At 40.3% G+C, this 12,244-nt stretch overlaps 1 protein-coding gene across 10 annotated transcripts in view; it reads left to right on the plus strand.

The window, feature by feature from the left end:
- The first annotated feature begins 5,373 nt into the window (after positions 1–5,373).
- MAPK10 (mitogen-activated protein kinase 10) overlaps positions 5,374–12,244 on the plus strand; it is a 335,312-nt gene continuing 328,441 nt past the window's right edge. For 6 of the 10 annotated variants that reach the window (XM_073600138.1, XM_073600144.1, XM_073600132.1 and 3 more), the window contains exon 1: positions 5,379–5,802. Coding sequence is in view for 5 of the 10 variants with exons in the window: in XM_073600163.1 (XP_073456264.1) it covers positions 5,800–5,802 (3 nt within the window). In the remaining 5 variants the exon portion in view is untranslated. Of the gene's footprint in view, positions 5,803–12,244 lie in introns of all 10 variants that reach the window. The other 4 variants (XM_073600104.1, XM_073600086.1, XM_073600094.1 and 1 more) reach the window with 3 other exon arrangements.

A 12,244-nucleotide genomic window follows, 5' to 3' on the forward strand; every position in this document is an offset into this window, starting at 1 on the left:
TGGTGGCGATCTGCGATTTTTATCATGACTGCAACATTATGGCAGACACATCGGACACTTTTGACACATTTTTGGGACAATTGACAATTATACAGCGCTCAGTGCTATGAAAATGCACTGATTACTGTATAAATGTCACTGGCAGGGAAGGGTTAACACTAGGGGGCAGTCATGGGGTTAACTGTGTTCCCTGACTGTGTGTTCTAACTGTAGGGGGAGGGGACTGACTAGAGGGGATGAGAGATTGTGGTATCTAGCTATTAGGAACTCATGATCTGTCTCTCCTCACAGAACAGAACAGGGATTTGTGTGTTTACACACACACACGTCCCTGTTCTGCCTCTCGTGCCTGCGATCGCTCATGGCCGGCGGTCATCGCGACCGTCGGCCACGAGCATCGGCACCCCTGCAGTGCAGCGTGCGCGTGCCTGCTATCCCACTTAAAGGGGCTGACGTATAGCTACGATGGCTCGCGGAAACGTGCCGACCTGCCGCAGTATAATGACGGCGGCTGGTCGGCAAGCGGTTAAGCACTGTCCATGTGTTTTTGAAGCAGAATACAAAACGAACTGGACTGCATCTGGTGTGAACCAGCCCTGGCAGCTACTGATGTGACACCATGCTCTAAAATGTTCATTCTTTGCCCCTGCCACCCACAGCTGACATGAAAAACATACTGTGCCTTTGAAAGCGAGTGATTGACCACACATGTGCAGTGCATACTCCATGCCAAACTTGGGCATCCAGAGCAAGGTGGCAAAGAACAGATGGTAACCCATTCTACATTATGTGTTACCAGCAGTGAGGGGACACATTTCTACATACTTGCTCTGTGTGCTGGACTAACCTATCTCGGTACTGAATATAAAGGATACAGAAAGGAGGTTTATGGAAGGGACTTTTGGAAAGGCACTACTATGACAAATATATATATAAAAAAAAAACAAATATAATTTTATTTAATACAATCTTAAGACACTAATAAAATACATGCAACTGTTGCCAGGTTTATGTGATTATGTGCATACACCTCAATCATTGTAGTAGTATGGACATACATAACTAGATCTGAGAGATCTTACACAAAAAAGGTAGTTCCATCCGTAATACACATTTATTGAAAGGGTTACATAATATTCACAAATTACGCACCAGACAGTATTTACAACACACTGTACAGTGTAGGTCCCCTGGCTTACATGATATTTACAAATTACCCACAGCAACCATATTTACAATACAATATAAGATGCAAGTAGAGCGTTAGATTACCTGTTAACTTCAGGTTGGCCCATAGTGACTGCTGTGTGTCCCCACACAACAGAGGTGCACCAGAACTCCAGAACAGAGAAAAAGTTCTGACCAGAACCCTATTAAAGTCTATGAGACCAGAACTTGAAGAATCAAAAGTCCCCATTTTAAGGCTTATTTGCAAGTTGTTGGCCATAAAAAGGGCATGGGGACTCGGGTACTGCCCTGGGGGACATGTATCTATGCAAAAAAACCTTTTACAAAATATTGATTTTAAACATTAATTATAATGATGCTTAAAGTGAAACAATAAAAATGAAAAATTCCTTTAAATATAGTGCCTGGGAGGTACCCTTAGTCTGCCTGAAACGTGGCCCATCTGTACCGTGTATAGAACCTGCTGCAGCATATATAAAGAAAAAAAAAGGACATTTTCCCTGCAAGCTTTCTTTATGTTGTAAACAATGGCTTGGGGAGCCAGTCTGTATGATGACGCCACATTTTAGTGCACTCGGAACAAGATTATAGCTTTTCTTTTTTAATTCTGGTGTCTCTATGGTAGACTTTGGATGGAAATAACAACATTTTGCACCACAGTGAGCAAGCCTTATGTAAAGAAGCCAAATTATAGTATGAAAAGGCCAAGAGTAACAATTTTTAAAAAATAAGGTCTGGTGTCTGTTTCACAGACTATGGATAGAAGTAACAGGTGCGGAAAAATTGGGCCTTGGGTGTTGGTGGTCCCTTCACACCATAACCCTTCACAGTTAAATGCCAGAATCCGGTGGGTGTAACAAGATGTCCTCTTGCCATCATCTCACTGTATCCTTACTGTGGATGAGTGCAGGGTGTAGCAAGATGGTGGCGACGGAACGTTACTTCTGTTTCAAAATCTGATGGGTCGCCTAATCTGATGAAACAAGGGCACTGAGGAGGAGGAGGAGGGGTGGATCTGACAGTTCTCACATCATCACCTCCAGCTGTATGGAGACGTGGCGGCAAAAGAAGCTCCAGCACTGAGCCCTGTCCTGCATCCTTCCTAGTTGCAAGCAGAGTTACCCAGTGTGCTGTGAAGAAAATATATTGCCCCGACCATGCTTGCTGGACCACGTGTTAGCAGTAAGGTCTTCCACATGATGGTACAGAACTGGAATGGCCTTATGTGCAAAAAAATAGAGACTGGTAACCTGTCATTGTGGTACAGCACATTCTGCAAATTCACGGAAGGGGGCAGAATCCACCAGATGGAAAAGCAGGAGTTGTAAAGCCAGCAATTTGGTCAAGCTGGAATTTAGATGCTGGGCATGTGGGTGGCAAAGAGTGTTCTTTTTTTTTTGCTGCAGCAGCTGGGGCAGAGAAATTTGCCTGCTATACTCTATAGCTGGTTGTGTGCTGCTGGTAGACATGTTGCAAGGACTTGTGACACCCTTTGTCTACTCGGGCATAACACTCTGCATAACGCCCAATTGATACAAAGTGTTATGCACGAGTAGTGCGACACTGTGAGCACACTGCATCAGCTAGAATTTAATCAGCTTCATCCGTGTATAGGCTAGTGTGAGGTGTGCATGGGAACGTCCTACTTATGACAACGTTGTCATAAATGTTTTTATTCTAGCGGAAAAGGTGATGATTTATCAATAATTTTACATTTTGTACCAAAGTCAAGTTTTTATATTTTTTGAATAAAGCATACTTATGTAATTAAAAGCTCTGTGAACCTTTATGTGACTACCTTTTTTGCTGTCTTTCCCGCAAGTGTTTTTCAAAATTGTAGTGCAGTCATTGGATCACCCCAGATTGGGGTATGAGTATCTACTAAAATAACACCTTATACTAATAACCTTTTGTATTAATAGTAAATTAGCATGTGATACTGACTGTTTTATACATTTTGATGCAAAAAAATGTGTATGCAAATATTGGATCAGTTGGAATTTATAAAGCATTCCCATGTAATTGAATTAGTGCATTAAACTGTGGGGGTTATTTAAGAAAGGCAAATCCACTTTGCACTACAAGTGAAAACTACAAGTGCAAAGTGCACTTGAAATTGCACTTGGAAGTGCAGTCTGAGGGGTAGATCTGAAATGAGGGGAGGCTCTCCTGATTTTATCATCCAATCATGTGCAAGCTAAAATGCTGTTTTTTATTTTCCTTGCATGTCCCCCTCAGACCTACAGCGACTGCACTTCCAAGTGCACTTTCAGTGCAATTTCAAGTGCACTTTGCAATTGTAGTTCGCACTTGTAGTGCAAAGTGGATTTGCCTTTCGTAAATAACCCTGTGTCCCTTTGAAACGGGATGCATCAGGCTCATTATGCATACGTTTCACAAATGATTTAGCACAATATTGGCTGACCCCTAAACGTAAGGTTGCCATTTTTCATTCCACTCCACCACCCTGTCTTAATGGGTTGCACTCGAGACGACCACCTTAACCGCTTCCCTACCCGGCCATAGACAAATGACGTCCACAGATGGGATCTCCCATCCTGGGTGGACGTCATATGACGGCCTCGGGTTCCCGGCCGCCTAGGGGGCGCGCGCCCGCCGCGTTGCTCGGGACCCGGTGCGTGTGCCCGGCGGCCGAGATGTCCGCCGGGCACCCGCGATTGCCCGTTAACCGGGCCGGACCGTGGATCTCTGTGTGTAAACACAGAGATCCACGTCCTGTCAGTTCAGAGGAGAGCGATCTGTGTTCCCAGAACGGAGGAACACTGATCGGTCTCCTCCCCTTGTGCGTCCCCTCCCCCTACAGTTAGAAGCATTCCCTAGGAAACACATTTAACCCCTCCCCGCCCCCTAGTGGTTAACCCCTTCACTGCCTGTCCCATTTACACAGTAATCAATGCAATTTTATAGCATTGATCGCTGTATAAATGTGAATGGTCCCAAAAATGTGTCAAAAGTGTCCGATGTGTCCGCCATAAAGTCGCAGTCACGAAAAAAAATTGCGATCGCCGCTATTACTAGTAAAAAAAAAAAAAATTTTTTTTTAAAAATGCCATAAATCTATCCCGTATTTTATAGACACTATAACTTTTGCGCAAACCAATCAATATACGCTTATTGCGATTTTTTTAACCAAAAAAATGTAGAAGAATACGTATCGGCCTTAACTGAGGAAAAAATTTGTTTTTTTAAAAAAATATTGGGATATTTATTATAGCAAAAAGTAAAAAATATTGTGTTTTTTTCAAAATTGTCGCTCTTCTTTTGTTTATAGCGCAAAAAATAAAAACTGCAGAGGTGATCAAATACCACCAAAAGAAAGCTCTATTTGTGGGGGAAAAAAGGACGTCAATTTTGTTTAGGTACAACATCGCACGACCGCACAATTGTCATTTAAAGTGCGACAGCGCTGAAAACTAAAAATTGGTCTGGGAAGGAAGGGGGTGAAAATGCCCGGTATTGAACTGGTTAATCGCCATCTTAATCGCCTATGCATTTTTTTGGCTTTATTTGATGATTTGGTGCACAGAATAATAGTCTGACACCAACAAATAGATGGAAAATTCATTATAATTGTATGCAACAAATTCTAGTACTCTTTTACTCTTTTTGTATTGTGTAGGTTTTGTTCCTATGTGGCATATATAAAGGAGCGATTGTGACATTCATCATATAATCACTGCAGGTGCATCTTTCTGGTCATTCTTGTATTCAATAGTGGCTGATTCTCCATCAGTAAATATTTGGTGAATGTCACATTTACTGCTTTATAAATACGCCCTATATGGGCAATGGAAATTTTACAACATCTACCGAGCACACACACACACACACACACACACATTGTGAATACATAAGCACGTTTGTCCATATCACTAATTCAGTGGTATAAGGCTATTTATGACGTCATAGCTGGCTCTGAATGGGCACATGAAGATCATGATGCATGATATTCCATATGATGCTCTAGAGCCTGCTGCTACTGCCTGCACCATTCCTTCCTGCTTGTTTGTCATTTATTTAGTCCTCTTCCCTGATTCACTGAGCAGATAGCTGTGGCTGCAGATTAGACTCTGTTGTTCCCTCCCCCTGTTTTTTTTCTTCCTCTCACTCACCCACCCATCTCACCCCCTGAGACCTCCATGTATTTGACGTCATGTGTGCTCCTTTCAGTTGCCATAGCGACTCTCTTCCCCAAACCCCTCTGCCTGTCTCCTCTCGTAGCTTCCACAATGGTACAGCCAGCATCACGCTGCACAATGCTTTCCAGGCAGTGAAAGAAGGTGATTCAGCAAGCCTGTGCATGCCTGTCCATCACCATCCCTTCCCATTTTTGTTTTTTCTTTCCTCTTTTTCTTTTGCCTTTGAATGCGGCACATTTTCTTTAGACCCATCCCAGTGTGCCGTCATTCATTTCAGTCTATAACCTCATTCCCATTTGGGGGAACCTTGAAGTCACCTGGCTGTCACCAGTTTCTTGTCCCATCCCCCCTTCTGCACTTGGTGTCTGGAATGTTGGCTAGGAAAGCCACATAGAAGCAGAGCGTTTGGAGGCGCACCTCTGGGTCTAGACTCTGATATTGCAGGCACGGAATGGTGAGTAGACCCTGTCCATGTTGCTGCTGTCATGGATGAAAGATGGTAGGCTCCATTCACAAAGCTTTAACACAAGAATAAGCATCTTTATTTTAGCCATGTGACTGTCGTTTTCAAATTTCATTGGTCTCAACTGAAAATATCTGTCACTTTTATGAGAATAAGTATCGTTACCCAGATATGTTAGCTTTTCCAATTGAGCAGCCGGTGGATGTTGGGTGGGGTGGTGGGTGCTGAGGATGTGCTGCCTTATTGATGTCATGTACAGAGCATCACAGACATCATATGGCAGTATGATTGACACTGTCAATGAATCACCCCAACGCACTGTATAGAGTGCATAATGCACTCATTCGCCTATATGCTCCCCCCTATTCCCCTTCCACTTGTATGTACAGAATAGGGAGATACACTAAGTGCTGAAACAGCTGGTGGCTGTAAACATTAGTGCTGAACTGCTGCTGATATACAGCCTGGACGCTTGCCTATAACTGCTGTGTCTTGCATGCACTTTACTCTACAGCATTTTTTTTTCCCTTCCTCTATTCAAAAGGCTGAAGGAAAAATGGCCTCACAATCGCGCTTGATCCTACAATGTCATTTCTCTTCATTCATATCCAGAGCAAAATCCTGGCCGTGAAACGTGATCAGGGCCTGGTCTATCAGCATATATGGTAATAGTGACAGATATGGCAATGCCTATACATTGCGTACATACATACAGATTTGATTGATATATATATATATATATATATATATAGATATATATATATATATATATATATATATATATAAAATAGATATATATATAAATATATATATCTATATATATATATATATATATATATATATATATATATATATGCATGTGTGTAATATATATATATATATATATATATATATATATATATATTGATATATATATATATATTGATATATAATTAGATAGATAGATAGATAGATAGATAGATAGATAGATAGATAGATAGATAGATAGATAGATAGATAGATAGATAGATAGTAGATTGCAGCACTCAAGTAAATATTTTTTTTTTTGGATATTGATAACATAAATGTCAGTTATTGCTGAAATAACATCATTGTAGGCTTCAGCCAAAGCCAGATTGCTGCTACCATTAGTGTACATATATATATATATATATATATATATATATATATATCATTTTTTTCTGTTCATCTATATTATAATTTCTATAAAATGTGACAGCCTCAGCCTTTTTCTGTGTTTATTTGCAGCATTGCTTCAGAATCAAAAGCAGCTTTTTTTTTTTTGTAGTGTTTGAACGATAGAGCCTTTCCTTTAAAAGCAAAAACAAATGACGCTTTTAGTCTTGAATACTCCTTAGATGTGATAAACAAGGCCGGAGCCATCCAAGCCCCCAGATGAATCCTTATACTGCTGAGAAATGCAGCTAAGCTGTCACTGTAGCAGATTTGTATTAGTAATGGTAGTGGTGGTGCGCTATACTGCAGGCCTCTCTCCAGCACAGTCTGGGTTAATTAGGAGACTGTGGTGGCTGCAGCATTGTGACAGGTTGTTTCTCCTCAGCTCTGTGCCAAGAGTGCATCACACTGTATATAGCCACTCGTTTTATGGCCAGGGCTTCCACAGCCACACGCAAATCCACTGAAAGGTGCTGACCTTCATAAATTCTTTTTTTTTTTTTTTTTTTGAAGTCAGTGGAGTGCTTTTGTGCCTTTTGTTGTGCTTTCATTTTCAGGCTTTCTCAAAATTAACCTTGTCAGGACTTTCACTGGGATGGCTCCTACATTAATACTTTAATGTATTAAAGTAAAAAAAAAAAAAAAAAAAAAAAAAAAAAAAAAAAAAAGCTTTTCTGTTGATTGCATTATGTGTGTAAGGACAATTGTGAACCAATGTTGTTGTACAGTTTATCACAACGTCATCCATTTTTGTTGTAAGTATAGTATGCACAAAAAGGATGGTGTGAGCAACAATACTGCTTTATGTGTGCTTTATGCTTTTCTTATGTATTCAATTATGTTACTAATGAAATGCATAATGCATAAGGCCGCAGAGGTCAATAGCAGTGCCATATAGATTATCATATCTAGTTTTAGGTTAACACAATTTGAGACATCTCCAACATGCTTGTTGTCAGGTTTATCCTTAATATCATGGCTCAGCAGTGATAATGAACATTTTTTTTTTTTTTTGCTGAAAGAGGCATTAATTATGCTAAAGCCATACAAATGAGTTGGTATTTGTTATGCTGTTTTATGTAGGCAGCCTAGTTTTGAGACAAACCTTCAACGCTACCCTTCCCCCATTAGCATGCTAATCTAAAGAGCCCCTAGCAGAAGTGACAGCTGCCAAATTGTAATTGTGATGGTGTTATTGTGCATTTACTGGTACAAGGGCTGTGCTGCAAACACACACACACAAAGGTGTATGTGTGTCTGAGGCTAGTAGTACAATGCTTTAGGATGGATATGCACCTTTGCATTTTTTTGCTTTTTGCATTTTCCATTATATTCAATGGAAATGTATTTGAATGCATGTGTTAAGATATGCGTCAACATACGTCACAACGTCTGTCTATACATCATGATGCACACCAATGCATTATGATGCATGTTGACTTTCAATAGAAAGTGCATTGCAATGCACATTGAATACACATGACAACACACATTTACACAAGTGCACACGTGTTTTGATGTGCTTCCTTTGACTGCAGTGGAAAATGCATCAGGGGAAAATGCATAGCAGTGTATCCTTCCTCACAATTAGGGAACTGCATGGCCATGCATATGAAGGTGAGCTACTACTTGAAGATCCATTTTTCTTTGTTTACTTGCATTGACAATAAATATTCAGGCTTTATTTGCATAGAATCGTCATGTTTCATAGACTGCTATGATGCACTTCTGTAACCCATTTCTAAATAGATGTAAAATCCAGCATGCTTTGTGTCAGTATATATTTAGTCATTTTTTTTTTAATTCATTGAAGCACTTGCAGCCATTTTTATTGTTCTGTCATCTGACAGACAGGCAAGGCATATAGGGCCTGATTCATAAAGCTGCATTGTCACCCAACACGTGCTAAAGATAGCACAATTATATTATCAAATTATATTAATCTAAGAAGAAAAGTTTAACCACAATATCGATGCATGACATTTTTCCCTTGCAACATTAAAAACTAAAGTGATTGTAAAGTTTATTTTTTTTAAAAATTAAAATAATAAGATTTATACTTACCCGCTCTGTCCTTTGGTATTGCACAGAGCTACCCCAAACCTCCTCTTTTGGGGTACCCCACCTTGGCTCCTCCTCTTCTGTGTCTTCACCTTATAGCAGGCCACTTTCTGTGGGGGCAGACGTGCGGGCTTGATTACAAACTGAGCTGCTTGTGTCCATAGACACACATTGTGGCTCATCCCCACCCCTCTCTCTGTGCTCACTGGATTTGACTGACAGCAGCAGTAGCCAATGGCTCTTGCTGTTTTCAGCAAAACCTGTGAGACCAGGAAGGGAGGGGGAGAAGACCTGCAGCCGGGCACAGCTCTGGATTGATACAGAAGTCAGGTAATGGTTAGGGAGGGGGAGGGGAGAACACATTGTGGAAGCCAAATAAGCTGCTTCTGTTTGATCTGCAACTGCCATGGTGCTGCACACTGTAATCAGTTATGACACCAGCCATTTGATGGTTTGACAGGAGGACTTAAGCAAATGTGACAGTTAGTAATCCCGGCATTCCAGGAAAGTAATTGTTTTTGAAACAAATGAGTTTAGTTCCACTTTATGATTTACTTTATGATTTACTGCTGGGGCTCTAAGCTTCAGCAAAATGGTAGCCTCCGGTAAGAAGAAACAGGAGCATTGCTGGAGGCAATTTATAGCACACACTTATTTTGGTAGCATAATTATTAATGTGGAACATTATTTTTTATCAAGTTGTTATGGGTACAGTCCGCTTTAAAGCAGGCCATAGACGATGCAAAAACCAATCGAAAGTGCCTGGTTCAACATGATGGATTTTTATTAGAAAAACCAAAACAATTGATGGCACAATCGTATAAGCTATTTTTGTTTTTTGCTCGACAGAACTTCGGATTTCGACTTGACTATAGCCTGCCTTAGACCCCATACACACTATTAGATTTTCTGCAGATTTTTGTCTTCAGATTTACCAAAACCATATAGCGCAAGGGCCTGCCTGATTGCATAGACATTGAAACTCTTAAGATTTGACCTCATATTATATGGTTTTGGTAAATCTAAAGACAAAAATCTGCAGGAAATCTAATAGTGTGTATGGGGTCTTAGACTTTGGAACCACTTTAATGTACATATATTTTTCCACTGAATCCTAGACATTGGAGTCACAGTGTGCCTGTAGGTTTTAGAACGACAATGCAGGCATCAAGTAGTGTTTGCGAAGACCATTGCAGAGTACCTTCAGCACCCCATGAATCCTGGGATTATTATTATTATTATTATATACAGGATTTATACAGAACATTATAAAGTGGAGGGAGATGGTACAGTTACAATTCAATCCAAGAGGTCAGAGGGTCCTGCTCAGGATACTTTAACAAGCAGGTTTTATTTTTTTTGGACTAATACTGTATTAGAAGGCCCTACTCACCAATAGAGAAGTGCAGGAAGGGAATGACCATTGCTTGGTGCTATCAGTGAAAGATTCTTACTTTTAGCACCCCAAGATGCGGAGTAACCTGCTGAGGACTGCATGTAAAGGTATGGGCATGTCCTGCTCTGGGCATTGCATGTTTGTTCTAGAACAAACCATTTGGCACTGAGAGGTATACCCTAAAGTTGAAGTAAAGTTTTAAAAAATAGCAAGGAGATAGAGGCTTGAGGTTGAAGAGACTTTTTACCTTTTCTGCCAAAAGACTAATTTCTCCTAGGATTTTTTTTATTGTGTACATTACCTGTGGTGCATGTGTGTACAGTGTACACTCTTGGTCAATGTAGAAGTTAGGCAGGCTATAGACAAGTCGAAATCTGAAAGTTCCATGGAGCGAAAGACAAAAATAGCTCATGCTTTGTGCTTTCAATTTTTTTTCCCTAATAAAAAAACACCTTGTTGGATCAGGCACTTTTGATTGGGGCAAGAAAATCGCGCGTCGCAGCTGCCGTTATTAATGATGCGAAATACGAACGATTTTAATGTTTCGGGAGGTTTTTGCATTGTCCATGGCCTGCTGTAAGTGCTAGGACAATGTAACTCCAAGCATAAGATTACATTATTAATGACCCCCTAATGGGTGAAGAAGTGGCCAAGAACATGACAGCATCAGTGATTGGCATTGAAGAGCATGGGGTTGTCAGTGCTGAAGGATGGCAGCTGAAAAACAAGTCTGCCATAATGTACAAGTATGCTAATATTACGCATTATGGCAAGAGTGCCATTCCCAGCTTTGTGTCACTCTAGGCCTAGCTGGGTGAGAGAAACAGTGGGGGTTATTTAGTAAAGTCAAATCCACTTTGCACTACAAGTGCGCTGCAAGTGCACTTGGAAGTGCAGTTGCTGTAGATCTGAGGGGGACATGCAAGGAAAATAAAAAACAGCATTTTGACTTGCACATGATTGGATGATAAAATCAGCAGAGCTTCCCCTCATTTCAGAGCATCCCCTCAGATCTACAGCGATCTACAGAGACTGCACTTTCAAGTGCACTTGTAGTGCAAAGTGGATTTGCCTTTAGCAAATCAACCCCACTGGGTTCAGTTTAGGAGGAAACTGGAGGAAACCCATGCAAAGGGGAAGATGCATATTTTGTGCAGTTTCCCTGGAGGGAATTAGATTCAGGACCCAGAGCTTCAATATCATAGTATTTAAACCTAAGGACCTGATTTACTAAAGTGCAGTGAAGCTAACACATCCAAACATGTGCAGAGGTATAAAAAAAGAACTTTGCTTGAGCATTCTCACTTTAGTAATATAGGCCCTAAGTGGTTGTGTTCAAACTGTAGCTTACTGTGATGTGCATGGTGGTTTTTGCTTTTTTGGAATGTTAGGATGTTTAGTGGCAACAGTATATTTTACAAACTGTAGGTGCAGTAAAAATAAGCTACATATTGAAGAGTGCATACAAAAAAAATTAATAGGGTAATATTTGTAAAAGAAAAAATAGAACTTTTTTCATGTATGTTTTCTCCTCCATCTCATTGCACCATTTTAAAACTTTTTATTTGGTAGCTCCATACATTCAACAAAAACTCAACAAGAAGAAGAAAAACTTTCATAATTGTTAGCACCTCTTTAATATACGCAATAAAATGTAACTGCAGCCAAATGTTTTCCTTGTGAGAACCATGAGAATATCTGATTTTTCCCTCATTTAGTAAGAGTGTAGCTTCTCAATGGTGACACAACTAGCAATATAAACCTGACAAATAATCCAACCCAAAGGGACCTCTACCCAAT

Source organism: Aquarana catesbeiana, linkage group LG01 (assembly GCF_042186555.1).
Source record: "Aquarana catesbeiana isolate 2022-GZ linkage group LG01, ASM4218655v1, whole genome shotgun sequence".
Taxonomy (NCBI): domain Eukaryota; kingdom Metazoa; phylum Chordata; class Amphibia; order Anura; family Ranidae; genus Aquarana; species Aquarana catesbeiana.